At 42.9% G+C, this 20905-nt stretch overlaps 1 protein-coding gene across 1 annotated transcript; it reads right to left on the reverse strand.

The window, feature by feature from the left end:
• Positions 1–406: 406 nt before the first annotated feature.
• LOC125730844 (lactase/phlorizin hydrolase) lies at positions 407–18212 on the reverse strand. Its single transcript, XM_049005838.1, has 17 exons — positions 17597–18212; positions 16288–16358; positions 15841–15924; positions 15276–15375; positions 14754–14838; positions 13084–13762; positions 12190–12838; positions 10480–12036; positions 9940–10208; positions 3612–3902; positions 3227–3425; positions 2929–3131; positions 2481–2587; positions 1955–2086; positions 1618–1841; positions 1176–1412; positions 407–893 (listed from the first exon to the last, which is right to left on the reverse strand). Exons 1-17 carry the CDS (start codon positions 18210–18212, stop codon positions 658–660), a joined length of 5739 nt encoding a protein of 1912 aa, XP_048861795.1. The 3' UTR covers positions 407–657.
• Positions 18213–20905: the final 2693 nt, after the last annotated feature.

Consider the following 20905-nt stretch of genomic DNA (forward strand, 5'->3'; position numbering starts at 1 on the left):
ATGGAAGGGATGTAGTCAGAGATGGGGGTAAATGGAAGGGATGTAGTCAGAGATGGGGGTAAATGGAGAGGATGTAGTCAGAGATGGGGGTAAATGGAAGGGATGTAGTCAGAGATGGGGGTAAATGGAAGGGATGTAGTCAGAGATAGGGGTAAATGGAGAGGATGTAGTCAGAGATGGGGGTAAATGGAAGGGATGTAGTCAGAGATGGGGGTAAATGGAAGGGATATAGTCAGAGATGGGGGTAAATGGAAGGGATATAGTCAGAGATGGGGGTAAATGGAAGGGATATAGTCAGAGATGGGGATACATGGAGAGGGAAAGGTCAGAAATGGGGGGTAAATGGAGAAGACAAGGTCAGAGATGGGGGGTAAATGGAGAGGATGTAGTCAGAGATGGGGGTAAATGGAGAGGATGTAGTCAGAGATGGGGGTAAATGGAAGGGATGTAGTCAGAGATGGGGGTAAATGGAAGGGATGTAGTCAGAGATGGGGTAAATGGAGAGGGAAAGGTCAGACAGATCATTGTCATCATTATTTTTCGGCTTTTTTTTTGTTTACTTATCTCAGAACAAATCAAAGTTTATGATTTTTGTCCTGAGGCACTGCAATACCTCAATTTACAACATTTCTGCCAGTAATTATAAAAACTGCCAAATCATGAGCGTCGCTCTAGTGTAAAACTTTCCATATTGTCATTCCGGGCTTTTCTTGTCATCTTCCGGTAGTGATATGCCACCAATGCCAGTGCCACGATGCCAGCGATGGAAAGGCCAAAGAGGATGTAAAGTGCCACCTCGGCATCGGGGGGCGACACCACCCTGCCCAGGAAGTTCACAGCTTGGTTCCCAGGCACCGAGGTGGTGGTGGTGGGCACGGAGGGGGTGGCACTTCCTGCAGGGGAGGATCAGACAATCTGTGATGTGACGGCTCGACACTCAGAACTGATCTGGGACTGGCCCCTTCAGAAAAGTGATCTCTTTCTACGCAAGTTATATGTACAGCAGGAAGGTTGTGATCTACAATGCATGGAGGCACACTGAATATAAAAAGGCCTAAATGAGAAGGCAAAGACAGTCTACTGACCTAGTGGTCAGTAAATTTTGCTGGCACCATGCTAACATGCTAAGTTACACCGGGGTGCTGTTGCTCAAGATGCCCATACGGTCCCTATACCTTCTGACTCTGGAGACAGGCACTCATGGGGCCCCTGTGTTGGATCAGGGAAGCCGTTACAGGAGATGATGCTGGTGTAGTAGGCAGCAGACGCCTTGGGCACTCTGGGCAGTGTGGGGTCGGAGCGGTTCACATAGAAGAGGCCGAACCGCTCTGCAAAACCTGTGGCCCACTCCAAGTTGTCCATCAGGGTCCATGCTGTGAAGCCCTTGATATCAACGCCATCCAGAAGCTTTGCTGGATCAGAATCACAGTCACTGTTAGTCTTTTGTATTTTGTGTTGGCATTGTCACTTGGAAGAGTTGGAAAACTAGAAACGGTACCCAAAGAAGGATCAAGGCCGAAAGTGGACGGGTCTGAGCTACCAGGCTAGGAATTGTTTTGGTACTGTAAAGTGGCTGAGAAAATTCTGTGGTACCATACAGGTTATCAGGTGCCGTACCTTTCAGGGCCTGGTTGATATAATGCTTGTAGTAATATATCCTGTGGATATCATTGAGATCTACTGGTCCGCGCTCAGAGATCCCATTCTCAGTGATATAAATTGGAGGATTTCCATACTCCTCCTTGATGAAGTTGAGAATTTTCCGGAAACCCGGTGGGGTCACCTTCAGCCAGGCAGAGCCTGAGTCAAGCCAGCTTCTATCTGCAATTGTCCCAGCTCCCCTAACATCAGAGGATTTTTCATTATTTATTGGACATTTGTGTACCTCAAGATGTATCAGGAAGTGCTTCAGTATAATGAAAAATGAAGTAAGGAGAAGAAAACAGAAGCCTACCTGTCTGCATCATAGTGCTGCAGATTGTGATAGTCCACTTTGAAGGCCAGAACGGTGGTGTAGTGGTTGAATCCAAAGTAATCATAGGTGCCTTTGATTCTCTTGATTTCATAGGGAGTAAATTCTGGAAGCCTAACCCCAAACATAACGACCTGTCCTTTAGCCATGATTTAAAAACTCATAGAAATACTGAACGCCTCCATTCTGTGCTACTTTCTCCCTCTGAGTACCACTTTACAATAAGGCTCCTTTTGGAAACTTATAAATGCAATAACTCCTTAACAAAAAACAAAACTGTTATAAGTTGTTTATAATCGTCGATGAATAATTTACAAAGTGTAACCTAATTAATAATCTGATTATAAACCATTCATAAACCCTTTATAAGAGTAGTCCTATTGTAAAGATGGTGCCCCATTGTTATATAGTTTCAGATCTGACCGTGAAGGTCATTATGCACAGAACATGTTATTGCCACCATGATGTTTCTGTAGCAACCTCAGGTAATGGACCAGGAAATTCCTACCGAGATTTAGCATGACCAGCAGCCAGACTCCTCTCTCTGATGATGGTCTTCATCACATCATTATAGTCTCCTCTGAACACAGGGTGAGCAAACCAGCCAATAAAGAACTATAGCCAGGAGAGAGCAAGGAGACACCTTTCTAAATAAAACATCTGAATAAATAAATTGACTATAAAACTGATAATGGCCATCATTTCTAATGAAGGTAATTTATAAGTATAATGTGCCTGAGTCCAATCCTATTTTGAGTTTCGATGTCACATGAATAGCAACAGCTATGAATATGAGTGTCCTGATTCTAAAATGAACAGAACCTAATCTAGGAGTAGGGAAAATAATCCATGGAGAGAAGGTGTCTGTGCAGGTTTTGGGGATTTCATCATTTATCTGTTACCAAATGCCATTAAACGAGGCTTGATAGACTGAGCAGGAGATCACCGGCCCTCACCTGTATAACTCGCCAGGCTGCATCGACATCCTCCTGCTTGGCTGGGTTGCGGGGCTCAGCCCAATCCGAGTTGATGGTGATGGAGATAATGCCACCCTGTGTTGCTCGATACTTATCGTTGTACAGGTGCCAGGCCTCAGCGTGGGCTTTGAGCAGGTGGTGAGCGACGATGTAGGGCAGAGTGCCTGGTTTGAAGCTGATCCCTGCCAAGCAAGTTGGGTTTTCTTTATCATTACAGAACACTTGACCAATGCCTTGATGGTTCAATGATAAGCTAAGCTGATGGAGAGACCCATACCGGGGGCAGCTGTGCCGTAACCATGGCCAATATTTGCCACATTATACGGCTCATTGATGGTGATCCAGAACTTGACTTTGTCTCCCAAGCGGCTGAATATGACATCAGCATACTCCTTGAATTGTTGCACTATGGTAACATTCTCCCAGCCACCCTGGTCTTGCAGAGCCAGAGGTAGATCCCAGTGGTACAGCGTGACCTGGGGGGATGGAAAATATGTTAATCAAGAAGAGAAACCCTTGCTACAAGAGGACTAGACGTGACATATCCTGAGAAGATTCAGTGTAAGCAGGGTACCTAAACTGAATTTATCCAATAAGTAAAGCTAAGTTGTTACGTCTGAAGGAGATCTGAGGTGCTTGGTATCATCTGAGGTTCTTCTCACCTGTGGCTGAATGTTGGCGGCTAACAATGCATTTATTAAGCGGTGGTAATAATTCAAGCCATCTTCATTTATGTGCTTTGTGGTTCCATCAGGAAGAACTCTGGGCCAGGATATGGAGAAGCGGTAATGGGTCACGCGGAGCTTCTGGAGGGCGGCCACATCTTCTTTGATCTTATTGTAGCTGTCGCAAGCAATATCTCCATTGTCATCATTTCCCACTCTGAGTGGCGTGTGAGAAAACTTGTCCCAGATGCTCAAGCCCTTGCCATCGGCTCTCCAGCCCCCTTCGATCTGTGGTTGGGTTGACAGTTTGCACAGGTTGGATGAGTGGCTTTTTAGGCATAACATAACCTATGATTACGTCACATGATTACAGAATGTAGTTAAATGCAAAAGTGTGGGCACCCCTGCCCAAAAATCAATTATATAAATGAAAAGTAGTAAACAACTGTTTTTCCACTTGTCCAATGATAGATTTTTTTTTTGCTAGGTCTCTGACAGTAAATACTTCACTAGGCCTTAGTAGCCATTAAGATTGTTCATTAAGATCATCTGCTGACAACTGCAGAGCTTAATAAATTTCTTGCCACTTCAAACAATGGGGTGTATCTCAACAACCAAGTGCTCATCTAAGTAACTGAGTGAGAATCTGAAAAATTAAGCTAACTGATGCCTACAAAGCAGGGGAAGGCTGCAAAATGCTTCCTGCTCACAATTTCTACAATTTCTTCGTAATGTGGTGAAGAAATTGCAGTATAGGAGCCCTCTTGTATATGTAAATTGTTTTCTTTATTGATTAATTTTGTTCTTTTTTTGTTTGGTACTATATGTATTTGTAAATTCGGTCTTTAAGAACGTAAGTGAATTGCGCTCGCATTCTGCTGTAGGGAAAAGGGAGGGTTAGTTAACCGTTTTTTTTTTTTTTGTAATGGTGGAACATGGAGCCACACAGTTTCTAATGTCGTTGTACTCTTTCAGAATGGAAATATTTAATTAGTCGGGCAAATTTGAGAATGACAGATGGATACTGACTGATTGTCGACATTAAACCATTTGTGATTGAAAGATTCGGCAATAGAAAAGTTTTTTTTTGTTAATCGAGCGAAAGCACAGTAGGTTGCAGCGAGAATAAATATAGAGAACGTTGCGGAGTCTACATAGTCAGAAACTTAGCTCTTTGTGGAATTGGAGGAATACAGAGAGGACTTTGCAGTAATAATAAGGTAACAGCAAGTTTTATTCAACACGCGAAATTTTAAGCTTGAAGGAGCGTTGCACCCAAAGTGGCGTTTAAAATATACAGTGAAACACGCAAATGAGAAGATGATTGTTTATTATGGTTGCATGTTTGCGTGGTCCTGGAATCCATTTCATTGTGGAACAATTAGTTTGACAGGAGTAATGCCACTCTAATACTGGGAAATATGGAGAGTGATTTAACAGAATTAGATATTTTTAAAAGGGAAGTAAAATTGACAGAAAAGGCCAAGGGGGAGAGGCTTTCTTGGCTAATAGCATCTAGAAAGGCTACACTAGGACATCTAACCAGGAAATGAGATTAATCAGTTAATGGAAGCTGATGGTAATTTGGGCATAGTCAAAGTTCAATGTGGATTTCAAGGTTTTAGTAAATTAATTTAGTAAAAAGAATTTAGTAAATGTAATGATTTGGTGGGACAGGGTTTGTCAGAGGAAGAATTTAGAGCTGATCAGCTTGAATGGTTCAAGACTAAATCTGCTAATTTGACTGAATTCATCATGACAACAGAAAGATGGATGATGGACACATGACGCAGGGACGCATGAAGGAGGCTCAAGAGTGCGATATGGAGGTGAATCCTGTGGATAGTGTGTCAGTGGTCTCAGCAACTTCCAGAAGGAACCAGAAGCAGGGAACAAGTGCTGCATCAGGCTCTTATGCACCATCTTCAGCATCCTCCTTGCATATAAAAGCAGAACTAGAGAGAGCAGCGCCGCTTGCACAGGTTGCTGTTCTGAAGCAGAAGCAGGCCCTAGACAGGGAAGAAGCTGAACTGAGGGTTAAAAAGGAGAATTTAGAAATGCAGACAGCTTTAGCAGCCTCAAATACTAAATTGAAAGTTTTAAAGGAGTATGAGAATATTATTGCTGTGGGTCCAGATAATGAACAGTCTGACTTGGAACGTGTAAACACTCATATGAATAGTTTTCGACAGCAGAAGGAGAACAGGGGGAATTGTCTTCCAAAACAGGCATATACAAATCATAAAGACCTTCAATATACAGGGCAATCATCTACCTCGGTTCAGAATCAGGATGCCATTGTAAATACATTATAAGGTGTCATGAAACAACAGAATAACATTTCTGAATTCTTATTGAAGCAACAAAAAACAAATATTTCACCATTGCTAGATATGCCAGTTGCTTTCATATGGGTTCTGAGGATGGCTATAAGGCTACTGGGTTGTGGGGGGCCAGCGCATCGCAGGGCACACTCACACACCATTCACTCACACATGCACACCTATGGGCAATCTAGCAACTCCAATTAACCTCAGCATGTTTTTGGACTGTGGGGAGAAACTGGAGTACCTGGAGAAAACCCCACGATGACGTGGGGAGAACATGCAAACTCCACACACATGTAACCCAGGCGGAGACTTCAACCTGGGTCCTAGAGGTGTGAGGCAACAGTGCTAAACACTGCACCACCATGCCGCCCCCACCTGAAGATTGTGAGGCTCTGAATTCATGCTCACTCTTTCTTACTATATGCCATAATGCTATGATGGATGTAAGTTATATGGAGGAAGTGGATAATATATCCAACATGAAAAGTGTTATTTCAAAGTTACCTTTCAAGTTTCATGAAAAATGGAGGAGTTATGCCTATGATGATCAAGAAACTCAAAATGGAAGAACCATGTTCAAAGATTTTGTAAAATTTGTAAGCATAGAGGCCAGGATTTCTTTGCAATCTGTTTTTTGTGACATCAAGGACATTACAATGACTAAGGAACGTAAGACTCCTCATAAAACTTTAGGACAACAAAGGGAAAACACCAAAAGGATCTTTAATACTACTGCAATACCTGAGAAAAGGGAGGAGAAGGAGTTGGCAACCTCCACTGCTGTGGCAAAGGTCTGTATGTACTGTAAAGGGGAACATAATCTTGAGCACTGCAAATACCTGAGAAGCAAGCCTCATAAGGAAAGGCTTGAGGAGTATAGGACTTTGTTTTAATTGTTTAAAGCAAGGTCATATTAGCAATACCTGCAATGATAAGTTGCATTGTCAGAAGTGTTCCCTGTGGCATCCCACGATGTTACACATAAAACGAAGGGTGAGTATTGGCAATCTGATTGAGGCTTCAGGTGAAAGTGTAGTGCGGTCTTTGACAAGTGCATTTGTTAGTACAGATAATTTTAGTGATCACATTGTTCCTGTTCAGGTAAAAATGAAAAAGGGTAGTAAAGTGGTTGAAACATATGCCTTTCTTGATCCTGGGAGCACTGCAACTTTCTGTACCGAAGCACTTCTAAGACAGCTCAACGTTACTGGTAGGAAGACTAGTATACTCTTGAGAATTATGGATCAGGAACAGTCTCTTGAAATTTTCCAGGTGTCAAGTATGGAAGTCAGCAGTTTGGAAATCAATGAGTTCATGGAGCTTTCTGAAGTGTTCACACAAAGGATCATCCCTGTTGACAGAGAGAACATACCAAGACAAGCCGATGTAGATAAATGGCTTCATTTGAAACAGGTGCATATTAGACTGATTTCAGCTGAAGTGGGCTTATTAATTGGAGCAAATGCACCAAAGGCTATGGAGCCGTGGGAAGTTATTAACAGCATTGACAAAGGCCCTTATGCTGTTAGAACAAGGTTAGGATAGATTGTGAATGAACTGTTAAATGGGAACAGTTCTAACACGTACAGAGGAGGTAACTGTCGATACATGACTGTTAATCGTATCTCTTGTGAAGTTGGTAAGGTTGTGGGAACAGCAATTTAAACATGACTTCCCAGAATCTGCCAAGAATGAGCGGTTTGAAATGTTGAAGGAAGATCACAAATTTATGGAAATGGTTTCTCAGTCTGCCAGGCTGGTAGAATAGCATTATTGTATATGTCTGCTTTTCAGGAAGTGTAAACTCAGTATGCCAAATAATCGTAAAATGGCCGAACAAAGGGCACTCAACCTAAAGAAGATGTTTAGCAAGAATTAGTCCTTTTATGCAGAGTATGTAGCCTTTATGGAGGGTTTTTTAAGTAAGGGTTATGCAAAAAGGGTTTCAGATGACAGTCCAAACATTGTGGAGGGAAGAGCCTGGTACATGCCACACCATGGGATGTACCACCCCTGTAAAGCAAAGGATAAGGGTCATGTTTGACTGCACTCCATCTTTTCAGGGAATATCACTAAATGAACTTCTAGAAGGTCCTTTCCAAACAAGCTCTTTGATTAGCATACTCTCCAGATTCAGAAAGAAGCCAGTAGCTGTGATGGCCGATGTCGATGCAATGTTTCATCGGGTAAGAGTACCTGAAAGATACTGACCTGCTTTGATTTCTTTGGTGGCCAAAAGGGAACATTGCTGAAGGACAAGAGCTGGCAGACTACAAGATGGATGTTCATTTGTTTGGTGCTACACCTTCTCCAGGAATCTGGACTTATAAAGGGATGCACTTCCAATGGAAAGGGCCCTTGGTGATCAGTGATGTGTGGAGTCTGACTCCTTTCAGTTTCAGATCAATATTAAAGATCACCCTCTCACGAGGAGAGGCCTACTTAGTGTGACCAGCTCTTTATATGATCCATTAGGGATTCTGGCACCTGTGATTTTACCTGCTAAACTTATTTTACAAAATTTGTACAGACTGAAACTAGGATGGGACAACAAATTGACGGAGCCATTTTGTTAATCGAGCGAAAGCACAGTAGGTTGCAGCAACAATAAATATGGAGAACGTTGTGGAGTCTACGGGCAGTTAAGGGGAACTGTGGGAGTCAAGGTATGAGCTGGAAGACCAAGAAAACTTTCAGAGAGCACTGCACGTATGCTGGCCAGAAAGGCAAAGGCAAACTCTCATACAACTACAAAGGAGCTGCGGGAACGTTTGGCTTACACAGGAGTTGTAGTCCAATGGTCCACAGTACAGCGCAGGGATGGTACTGGGGGGGCAGTGCCCCTGTGACAACATGCACGGCTTTCCCTGTGCCCCCTCTAAATATGTATGCTGCTTGAGTCTGAAATAAATGTATTATTACTGTTACTATTATTATTTACATATATATATATATATATATATATATATGTGGGCTAAAACACAAATGCACCGAGTGGTCAAGTTGCTTCAGTTGAAGAAAAGCTTAAGTTAACGACAGAAAAAAAATTGAAGCTTGTGGAAGCAAGACACTCTAAACAAAAATTCAGAGTGAGTTACATATTTATAGAAACAGTCAAATGTAACTGCAAAGCATTGCATAACTAACTTACATAATTTCAGAATTGTCATTTGCTTCTTAAAGCTGGCAATCTATTGTACATAATACTGAAAAGAAATTATTGTGAAATGCATCTGGTCCCCCTAAAAGAACAAGTGGCCCCAGTCTGCACCCCAGCCCCCATTGAAATAGTCTAGAATTGCAGTGGCAGCATCTCAACATCTGAGGTACAACAAACTGCATCTAGGCAAGCCAGAAGCCTTTTGGAAACAAATTCTGTGGGCTGCTGAAGCAGAGATTGAACTATCTGACCACAATCACCAAAGGTATGTTAAACAGTCAACAAAGAAGATGAAAATCCATCCATCATCATCTTTTTGAAGGAAAGCAAGCTGAAGGTTTAGGAATGGCATTCACAGTCCCCTGAATTCATCATTGAACATCTTTGGACAGATCTTAAACATGCTGTCAATATTTCTGAAGAATATCTGAAAATTAGAAGTCATCTGAAAGGAAGAGTGGGCAAAAATCCCCACAACAAGAGCTGAAAGTATTTTAGCCTGATACATAAGGCATTTAAAAGCTGTGATATCACCACACTCTTCTCTGCAGCAGTTCTCTAACTGCTTGATAATTGACTAAATATGCATGCAACTGTAGCAAAATGAATCAAATGTGCCTTATAGCAGAAGTGGCTTAATGCACTACTCAAAGAATAAAGGGCTTGCTGCCATTTTATCTATCTATCCATCCACCCACTCATATTATATACACCTGTCCTATGCAAGGTCGTGGGGGTCCGAAGCCTATCCCGGAAGTTTCAGGCTCAAGGCAGGAAATTCAACAGGACAGAGTGCCAGCAAAGAAAGCCAAACTGTGAAGATATAGGCGTTCACCTGATACGATGCTGTAGATGTGCTCCAGGCAAAGCCCTTATCAAAATACCCATACAGCAGCTCTTCATCCTCAGTTTCAGGGAAGCCATTGTTCCTCATGATCTCGTAGTAGTAGTGAGCTGAGCGCTTTGGAGTTCTGGGCCGCTGTGGGTGAGTAAAGTCCACATGGTGGAGACCAAAACCTACGCTGTAACCATTGTGCCATTCAAAAGAGTCGAGGAGAGACCATGCAGTATATCCTTTCAAATTCACCCCATCCAGGTTGTGAGCTAAAAGACAAGAACATAAGATTAATTTCTCCCCCCTCAAAAGTTTAGCTCACCAATTTTTGTGATACTACCAGAAATCTTAGCAGGAAGGGCAACCCTGATCTGAAGTACTGCAGGTGCTTCTGGTGTGAACTGACTGCGCTATTCCTAGTGTGTTATGGAAGATATTATAGAAGTAGGTTTGTGTCTCCTGGAGCTGAGTGCTGAGCCATTTAGATACAAAATGACTGCAGGATTTCCTTCTGTTCCAAGTTATGAGTTTATTGCTTACCTTTCAAGGCCTCGTCGATGTATGTTTTATAGAAGAAGAACCTCTCTGTGTCATCAACAGTAGTCTTGGAATTTGTGGCGACACCATTTTCTGTTATAAAAATCTCGGGGTTTCCGTACTCCTCCTTAATCCAGTTCAGGAGCCGCCTAAGACCCCAGGCGACAGCTCTCAACTCTTTCATGCCTGTGCTAGGGGAGTTAGTCATGTCGGTTTTGCCTAAGTCTTGATCGTACTCATAAGATTGTGGAGTGAGCCTGGTAGTTACATGGTGGGCTACTACTGTAGTGTAGGAATTGATGCAGAACACATCAGCAGTACCCCGAATATAAGCCTTCTCTTCTTCTGTGAAAGCAGGCAGCCGGGACTTTGGCAAGCCCTGCAGCTCACTCTTGTTGCCCACCATCCACTTCATTGCATCTGGGTAATCTCCGTTCTTAAAAAGAGGATGCGCAAACCAGCCTAGTTGAAACTGTAGGGCACGGTCAGCAGCCTCCACTTCCCGAGCTATGTTGATGTCTTTTGGCTCCACCCACTCAGCATTGAGGCTGATGGATATCACGCCGCCCTGGATTTTCCTGTACTTTTCATCATATGTGTGGTAGGCTTTAGCATGTGCTTTTATCAGGTTGTGAGTGATCCTGTATGGGGCATGACCTGGGTCCTTGATGTTAGGGGGAAACATTCCAAGTCCATACCCAATCCATGCAATGACATAAGGCTCATTGAAGGTGATCCAGAACTTCACTCTGTCTCCAAAGGTGGCAAAGCAGAAATCACAGTACTCATTGAAGATGTCAATCATTGTGATATTATCCCAGCCCTTTATGTCCTGCAATGCTTGAGGAAGGTCCCAGTGGTGAAGTGTCACCATTGGAGTTATATTATATAGAAGCAGACTATTAATGAGTCTGTTGTAATAGTCTATACCTTTTTGGTTTAGAGAATTTTTTGTACCATCAGGAAAGATCCTGGGCCATGACAAGGAGAATCTGTAGGTCTTAACCCTCAGAGCTCTCAGCATATAGAGGTCTTCCTCCACCTTGTGGTAGCTGTCACATGCCACATCCCCATTGTCATTGTTCACGATGTTGCCAGGCTTGTGGGTAAATGTGTCCCACACACTTGGTCCTTTTCCATCTGCATCCCAGCCACCTTCCACTTGGTAGGCTGAGGATGACACACCCCACTTAAATCCTTCAGGAAAAGACCCATAGTGGTAGACATTTCTCTGAAACTTGGTTTGGCGGGAAAAATTCTCCCAGACAGTCTTGGATTTCGAAGGAACCTCAGATGGTGCCAAGATACTTAGCCTCGCATCTTGGAGTTGGGGAGCATGGTTTAATATGGGACTCTTCTCTGTCAAGCCTGAAAGTCTATGACTTTCAATTATCTGGGAGTAGAAGTAGGCTGATGCCTTCGGAGTTCTTGGCCTGTTGGGATTATCAAAGTTGACGTAGTGCAAGCCAAACCTTTGACTGTAACCATGTGGGCCCTCGAAGCCATCCATTAGTGACTGCACCGTAAAGCCTCGTACATCCACTCCATCTAGTCGAATAGCTGTTTAAATTGACAAAAGATATGGTGTTTAGGTGGCCACTTTGTTTGTAATAAATCAGTAATGACATTCTATTTTCAGAACAGATTCTATATCCATTTAGAGTTACAGTGAAGTTGTTTGCCTAATTTTAGCAGCAGACTGTGAAAACTGACCTTTCAAAGCTTCATTAATGTAACCCTTTAGAAAGGCCACTCTCTCAGTATCATTGTACAGCTCTCCACTGGCTGGAGTGGGCATCCCACTCCCAGTGATGTAGATGGGTATATTGCTAGAGGATGTGTACTCTATAGCTATGAAATTAAGCAGCCGACGCAACCCCCAGGGGACGGAATAGATCCAGTTGGATGCGGTGGTAGGCCAGGCAGGATCCACGTATTCCTGGAAGTCCCCCACACCTTGTGGACCAGGAATGCAGCCATGCCGTGTCATATTGACTAGCCGGGAGGTATAATGATTTAGCCCAAAGAAGTCAGCTGTCCCTCGAATCCTTTCCTTTTCGGCCTCAGTAAACGTGGGGAGTATAGCTGGGGCAGTCAAGGGGCACTCCTGCTGCTTCAGCTCCACCTGGCTCTTCAGTTTCGGTGGGTAATCACCATCCACAAAGATGGGGTGGGCAAACCAGCCGAGCATGAACTGCAGGTAAAGCTCCGATGCAGCTATGTCCTCAGGCTTGGTAGGGTCCTGGGGTTCTGCCCAGTCAGAGTTTAAGGCAATGCCGACCTTTCCTCCTTGGTCCTGACGATAGTTATCATTGTAAATGTGCCAAGCCTCAGCATGAGATTTCAGCATGTAGTGGGTGACCTTTCAGATGGAACACCAGACAGAGAACATCAGAGTCCAAATATTCTGTTATATGGTCACTGTTCTTTTACTCAGCTTCAATTCTTAATTTGCCAATTAGTCATTGTTTCAATGAAGCAAATGCTGAAAGTTAACTCTGAATCCCCCTCCCCCCAGCCTCCAACCTTATTGAATAATGTTCAATGTATCATTGAATTTCCAATGGGGAACCTGCATCAAACAATTGTAATAATATTCAGACAGACCTGGTAGGAGCTGGAGATTGGGTCTTTCATCATGGGGGGATGTTCTCCTGTGCCGTATGCAGCATAGCTAACCACCCATGGACTACTGAAAGTATTCCAGGTCTTCACGCGATCTCCGTATCTAGAGAAGCAGAAGTCAGCAAAATCTCTGAAGGCTTCGATGATGGATGCATTCAACCATCCTCCATAACCTTGCAACTCCTGGGGGAGGTCCCAGTGGTGCAGGGTGACTACTGGCTGAACCCCAGACTGGATTAGTGTGTCAATCAGCCTGTCATAATACTGGGCCCCTTTCTCGCTCAGGCTCCCCCGGAGGCCAGAGGGAAAAACGCGAGCCCATGAGATGGAGAATTGGTAGGTGTTGATGAGGAGTCCCCTTAGCAGAAAGGCGTCATAATCTGCCTTGTGGTAGCTGTCACAGGCGACGTCTCCAGTCTGATTGCCAAAGGCATGTCCATTGTGTGTGAAATGGTCCCAGATGGTCTCCCCTTTCCCGTGCTCGGCCCAGCCGCCCTCCACCTTAAAGGCTTCACTTGAGGTGCCCCACTGATACCCCTGTGGAAAAGAGTCCAACAGATACTCGTCTCTCTCAGATGGGGTCTGGGTGGCAAACTTTTCCCAGACTTTTTGGTAGGAGGAAGAAAGGCCGGTGCTTCTTTCAGCCAGTTCACCTGTTTGGCTAGAGAGATCAATAGAGTAACTTTATGACTATAGAAACAAAGTGGTATTCAGTCACTAATAAAGAGAGTGTGAACCAACTGCACAGTCTTCATTTTGAGTTGCTGGCAATTGTACAATGAGTATCGCAACACAACATCTAACCAGTTAGCATTAACAGCATTAATAACATGCATATTCTAGGGCAGGGGTGCCCAACTCCAGTCCTGGAGGGGCCACAGCTCTGCACATTTTTGGGTTTCCCCTCATTTAACACACCTGATTCAACTCCTTGTGCTAATTACCACATAGCTCTTAAGCTGAATCATTTATGGTGGAAGAGGGAAAGAACTAAGATCATTAAGAAGGCCAGCCAAGTTGTGGGAGTGGAACTGGACTCTTTCAATAAGGTGTTGGGGGGGAGAACATTGTCCAGAATAAGGACAATACTGGACTTTCCTTCACACCCACTCCACTATATGCTGAGCAGCCACAGGAGCTTGTTCAACAGCAGGTTAAAACTTCCATGCTGCATAACTGAGAGACACAGGATTGCGACCAGCATTCCTGCCGGTCGCAATAAAACTGTTTAACTCACATATCTGATCACTCAAACCATAAACCATAAACATGAGCAAAACACCTTAAATAACCATGTATACGGTGTATACATTTGCTGTAATAACCCAGGGTTAGGGTTTTATTTATTCCGCTGTTAATATTATTGCTGCTACAGGTTTTGTTTTTATTGCTTATTTTATGACTTTAATTTTTTTTTTAATTAGTGTATTGTTCTATAGTTCTATCTAAATCTCTTCTATCACCTGTATATAACTTTCCTAAATCTTTATTTTCATCAGGAGTTTGTTTTTGTAATGTAAGAGAATTTCCCCATGGGGATTAATAAAGTGATTGTGATTCTGATTCTGAACTAAGCTATACAGGGCTCCGGCCCTCCAGGACTGGAGTTGGGCACCCCTGTTCTAGGCCAATGAACTTTACCCATCAAGTACCTTTTGGACTTTTCATCAACACTTAGCTGGTCAAAGAGCTCAACGATGTCACAGCCTAGTATCTGAAAGTCCGAGTTCTTCAGAGCTGCAGAATTACACAAACACACAATGTGATCAACATGGCATATTGTTATCCTGAGGAGTTTTAGATTATCTTGATGGCTTTTAGATTAGCTGCTAGTCGTAGCACTCATTTCTTATCCTAATGTTTTTATAACTTCAACATATCTGCAACATGGCCTTTGAAATATTGCCCTTGTTACAGTTATATAGTTGTTATACTGTTACTTACATAAGGACAGATATGAAGGTGTAACCCAGACTAAGGATAAGATAAGATTGCCTTTATTAGTCCCACGGGTGGGAAAAAAAGCACTTCTGATTATTAAACTTTACAATCCTTACTTTCTACTACAAAAAAAAAAAAAATATATATATATATGCATGACAATTTCCTATTGTTTGATATTCACTCTTGACCTTCCTGAGCCAATGATACACCAAGATTGAAGAAGATGCTACCTTGGAGAATGCCAGTAAGGGGCTTAAGGTTTTGGCCTCTTTCTGATGGACAGTTCTGAATATCCAGTTGGTAGATTAGAATGGGCAGATTGCTGATCTTCTGGGGAATAGATTGGGAGAGATGACGATTACTGCATGGCCAGTAGTTAAGGATCTAGGCATCTGTTAACTAGGTGACAGGTGCGTGGTGCCCTTTTGATCTGCACCTGAACAACAAACATCACAAACTGTTGTGGTAGAAGAATGATCAACCAAAGTGGTAGGGGTTCCTGGGCAATGTGAGATATTAATTGGTCAGGAATGAGTAGCAGGTGTGGCTGATGGACTGGGCATGACAATCCTACCCTTCTTGGCTTTCAAAGTGCCATAGGTTCTGTCTCTTCTGAAAGGTAAACATATTATCTGGTGTCTTTGAGTGCAATATGTCCATTGCAAGAATTATTAATGAATTAAAACTGTAACAAATTCCTCAGCTGCACATAAGACTTAGTAGGGAAGCAGTAATGAGTTGGGGAGTTGGGCTCTGTTCACTTTATCTTTGAGGGGTTCAAGGCCATGGGGTCACCTGAAAGTATCTTAGTCCTCCATGTAGACTCTGCTGTGAGCTGCAGTCAAAGCCAAGCTGCACAGACAGGAAGTCTATGTCCACCTGATAAATAAGAGAAAGAGACAGACAGACAGACAGAGAATAGAGGATTCACCTGAACCGTACACAATGAGCTTGTAAATCAAAGTCGTTGAGAGTTCTGTGCTCCATGACAGGATATATTACTTGTGTGCCTGAGAGAATAATCCACAGAACTGAGAACATCTGTGTTTAGCATCCACCCCAGACCGAGAACTCTGAGGATACTGTGTACACATGGGGAGCACATGCATACCCCCCATACAGAGCCGAAGCAGGAAGCAGCACTTCACGATACCACAAAACAAGGAGCATGAGTGTATATAGTAAACATGGTGTCATATAATATGTGCACCATGTACATATCACATGCATGCATATCCTTACCATTGTGGTGAAATCATTGAGAAGGAGGTCTGGGACAGCTTCAGCATTAACAGCAAGGCCAATGCGTCCACCTGGAAGGCAAGAGTCAGGCCAAGGTGTCAAAGGAGCAATGCAGTGCAATGAAAAGAAGCTTTATTTCCCATTTCTACAGAACAAATACAGGTAGGGTTGCCACCCGTTCCATATAATATGGGATCATCCTATATTGGAACATGAAATACTGCATCCCATATGTTCATATACATTGTTGAAGAGCACGGTCAATATGAAACAAACAGAGTGTAAAAACAAGTAAAATCAAACCAGTTGCATAAGCAGATAGTTTTTGTGGTAAACTAATTTTACAGACCGACAAGTCCCAACTGCTGTGTCAGACTGCATGTCACGTCAGTGTCACCATAGCCATTAGCTCTAAACCCATGGTTGCCGTGTACAGCTGAAAATTGGACCCCACTTGCTGTTTATTCTATTTATTGATGTCTGCCAGTGTTAATCCAAGCCCGGCCGTTAAATCAAGATGTGATTATCCTGCCGAATACCAGATTTGAACGAAGTGTGTGACAGATTGTGTATGTGTGCAATTGTGTGTGTTTGTGTGTGTGTGTGTGGTGGTGGTGGTGGTGGTGGGGATTCTGGGCTCTTGTGCATTTGACCCAAGTTTCGTTGACACAAATTTTAAGTACCTGCTTAAGTGGACAGCATTTATCCATAAGCCCAGGACACACCCAGAACCTGACATGTAATGAAGCAGTAACCGTCCCTTTATCAGGTGAATTAATCAAAGGAGATGCCCAGACACTCCAGGTCCAAGGGTTGAACACTCATAATGCAAGATAACAGCCCTACTATGCTGGCTGGTAATCAGCATATTACAAACAAATTTAAGATTTGCATTTTTTTAATAACTAAAATAAAATGTAGCTTCTGCAATAAAAGAACAAATGCATATAAAATAAGTACGCATTTACACTGTTACCACAATCTATTGTCGCACGCATCGTTTTCAAAGGAGAATATGTACTTGCGTACCAGTCATGTCCATCCCTGCTAATGTGAATATAATCTAATGGGTGCTGCTAGACCATAGGCATAACTTCTTTAATTAATTAATGTTTTCTCATTTTTAAAAGTTATGTCAGAATATGAATAAACCCTGTAACACTCGTGACACTTGGAAATTAAGGCAGAATTTTGTCTGTTAACTGCTACAGGAAAATATCCAAATTCACAAACAGTTTAGATCATACTGTATTCAGAAGAACCACCTTTGGTGCACAATGTATGTCCGTCAGCTGACTCTGGGACTTACCCGGGTAGAGGGTGTGGTAGGCTTGATGCACGGCCCAGTGACGGCTAAGGTCATCCTGAGAAGCCACGGCATAACCTGACGTGACCCAGGTGTCAGCATAGTTCCCAAACATGAAGAAGGCGAACTGGGCGAAGTGCTGGAAACCTCCAGCTTCATTGTGGTTGCCCTGGCCCGCCGTGCCCGTTTCGCTCAGCACCAACAGGGGTGTAAGGTTTGCTGCAGTCAGCTTCTGCAACAGCATTCGGTAGCACTGAATGGCATCCTGGCTGGCCTGCTCGGGGTCCTTCCTGGGCAGGAAAGCAGCACGGATCAAAGGCACCTTAAAATGGGTCACACCTCTGGAATGCAGGTACTGGAAATACTCTGAAATTTCAAGAGGAAGGGGATGCTGACAGTTGAAGACACCCAAATCCTCTCCAAAGCTTCTTGGCGACAAGGTCTGACCATTGGCCCTCCACCAGCTCGAGTCCTTGGTAAAGTCATTGCTCAGGGGACCAGCAAGCAGCATAAAGTCCCCCTTCCCACTGCTCTGTCTCCACAGGGCTCCCTCGCTGCTTTGGGCCTTGCTACAGAGTGCCACGAGAAGTATCAGTCCACGGTAGAGTTTCATCTTCATCGTATGAAGTCTGAGGCCAAAGCGCGCCCGTTTAAGCCCTGCTAGGCTGCTACGCTCACTTTGGCCAAAGGGCACTGGCTTATAGCTCCTGCATGCTGCAGCAGCCTGTGAGACTCTGAGCCTGTCACCTTACCCTCACTGCAAATAGAGATAAAACCCAACCCTGCTTCTCCTGGTCAAGGACCACATACATGGTGTTTTCCCACATGCCTCTAGGGGGCAGCTGGGTGGTTAGATCGCTCCGAAATGCAGATCTGGCACTCTGAGGCTACCCAATGTACAGCTGCTATTTAAATGACGTGTCTCTGAGAAGATTTCACTTTAGCTTGTACTGTCGATTTGCTGACACATTTCATAGTGAAAGCTTTCTATAGGGCTCTTCTGATTTGTATGCAAGATGGGGTAGACATGCGTTTGTCTTGTTCCCATATTTTTTACATTCTTGCTTTTAAAAAACCCTTAGCTCCATTACATTTTGCCATTGAATGAACATTTTAATTTTTATAAACAACAAACTATAAATTCATGGCCTCCAAACTGAATAAACAAGCCAGATAAGACATGACTGCTAATACCACGGAGGCTATTTTTTCAGCTCTGCAAATGGCAAATGGCTAAATGTTAACTAAAGTTACAGACCTTGAGTCCTGTACCCTCTGCAATAATATCAGAATATTTAGCCTACTGGGATCTATTAAGGGGCCTCATCCCTCAACTTTCTTTGCAGGATTCTAGTGGTTGTCACAGCGATAATGTTTTGCGCTCTCCATGGCTAAACCCAAACCTGGAGAGAGGCCAATGGCCATTTTCATCCGAGTGCACAGGTACCAGCAGTTGGAAAAGAATATTCAGGAGACACGAGCCAAAAGAGGTAAACTACAGTATCGAGGCTGCCCCATCAGCATATATGAAAAATATGCTCCCAAGGTGATGGAACAATGCCACAAATATGGCATAGCTGTCAAGTCTCCCGTTTTGGCCGGGAAACTACCGTATTTTACTTCTCTTTCCCGCCGTCCTCCCGTATTAGTATTTTCCCGTAAATCTCCCTTATAATAATATATATATATTTAAAAATTCTTCTGCCTCTCCAAACTGAACTGTCAGTAGCCTCGCGAGAACTGCCACCTGCATAGCCTGGGTGGCAGTTATCGCGAGATTAGTGCCAACAGCGGGAACGAGAAAGGAGATGGATGCCAACAGCGGGAACGAGAAAGGAGATGGATATATATATCTCCAAACTGAACTGTCAGTAGCCTGGGTAGTAGCATAGCCTGGGTGGCAGTTATCGCGAGATTAGTGCCAACAGCGGGAACGAGAAAGGAGATGGATAATATAATATACAATAATATATATATATATATATCTCCAAACTGAACTGTCAGTAGCCTGGGTGGCAGTTATCGCGAGATTAGTGCCAACAGCGGGAACGAGAAAGGAGATGGATAATATGCAATAATATATATATATATATCTCCAAACTGAACTGTCAGTAGCCTGGGTAGTAGCATAGCCTGGGTGGCAGTTATCGCGAGATTAGTGCCAACAGCGGGAACGAGAAAGGAGATGGATAATATAATATACAATAATATATATATATATATATCTCCAAACTGAACTGTCAGTAGCCTGGGTGGCAGTTATCGCGAGATTAGTGCCAACAGCGGGAACGAGAAAGGAGATGGATAATATACAATAATATATATATATATATATATATATATATATATATATATATATATATATATATATCTCCAAACTGAACTGTCAGTAGCCTGGGTAGTAGCATAGCCTGGGTGGCAGTTATCGCGAGATTAGTGCCAACAGCGGGAACGAGAAAGGAGATGGATAATATACAATAATATATATATATATATATATATATATATATATATATATATATATATATATATATATATATATATATATATATATATATATATCTCCAAACTGAACTGTCAGTAGCCTGGGTAGTAGCATAGCCTGGGTGGCAGTTATCGCGAGATTAGTGCCAACAGCGGGAACGAGAAAGGAGATGGATAATATACAATAATATATATATATATATATATATATATATATATATATATATATATCTCCAAACTGAACTGTCAGTAGCCTGGGTAGTAGCATAGCCTGGGTGGCAGTTATCGCGAGATTAGTGCCAACAGCGGGAACGAGAAAGGAGATGGATAATATACAATAATATATATATATATATATATATATATATATATATATATCTCCAAACTGAACTGTCAGTAGCCTGGGTAGTAGCATAGCCTGGGTGGCAGTTATCGCGAGATTAGTGCCAACAGCGGGAACGAGAAAGGAGATGGATAATATACAATAATATATATATATATATATATATATATATATCTCCAAACTGAACTGTCAGTAGCCTGGTAAGATCGCCGCCTTTCACACGGGAGACCGGGGTTCGAATCCCGGTTGTGGCCAGAAACAACTGCTATCACAACTAGAGATTGATGAGGTACAACACGAAACATGAAAAATTAATAGAAAATGTGCAATGAAAATAAAATGTAAATGACAAATGGTTATTTTATATTTCTTGTACACCTTGTACACCTAATTTCTTAAAATGTAAGGGATACTGGAGCCTGGTTGCGGTGGTGGGATGGCTCACGGCGGGTGCCGGAAAATTTCCTTTATTTTCAAATCCAAAC

The sequence above is a fragment of the Brienomyrus brachyistius genome, chromosome 1 (assembly GCF_023856365.1).
Source record: "Brienomyrus brachyistius isolate T26 chromosome 1, BBRACH_0.4, whole genome shotgun sequence".
Lineage (NCBI taxonomy): Eukaryota > Metazoa > Chordata > Actinopteri > Osteoglossiformes > Mormyridae > Brienomyrus > Brienomyrus brachyistius.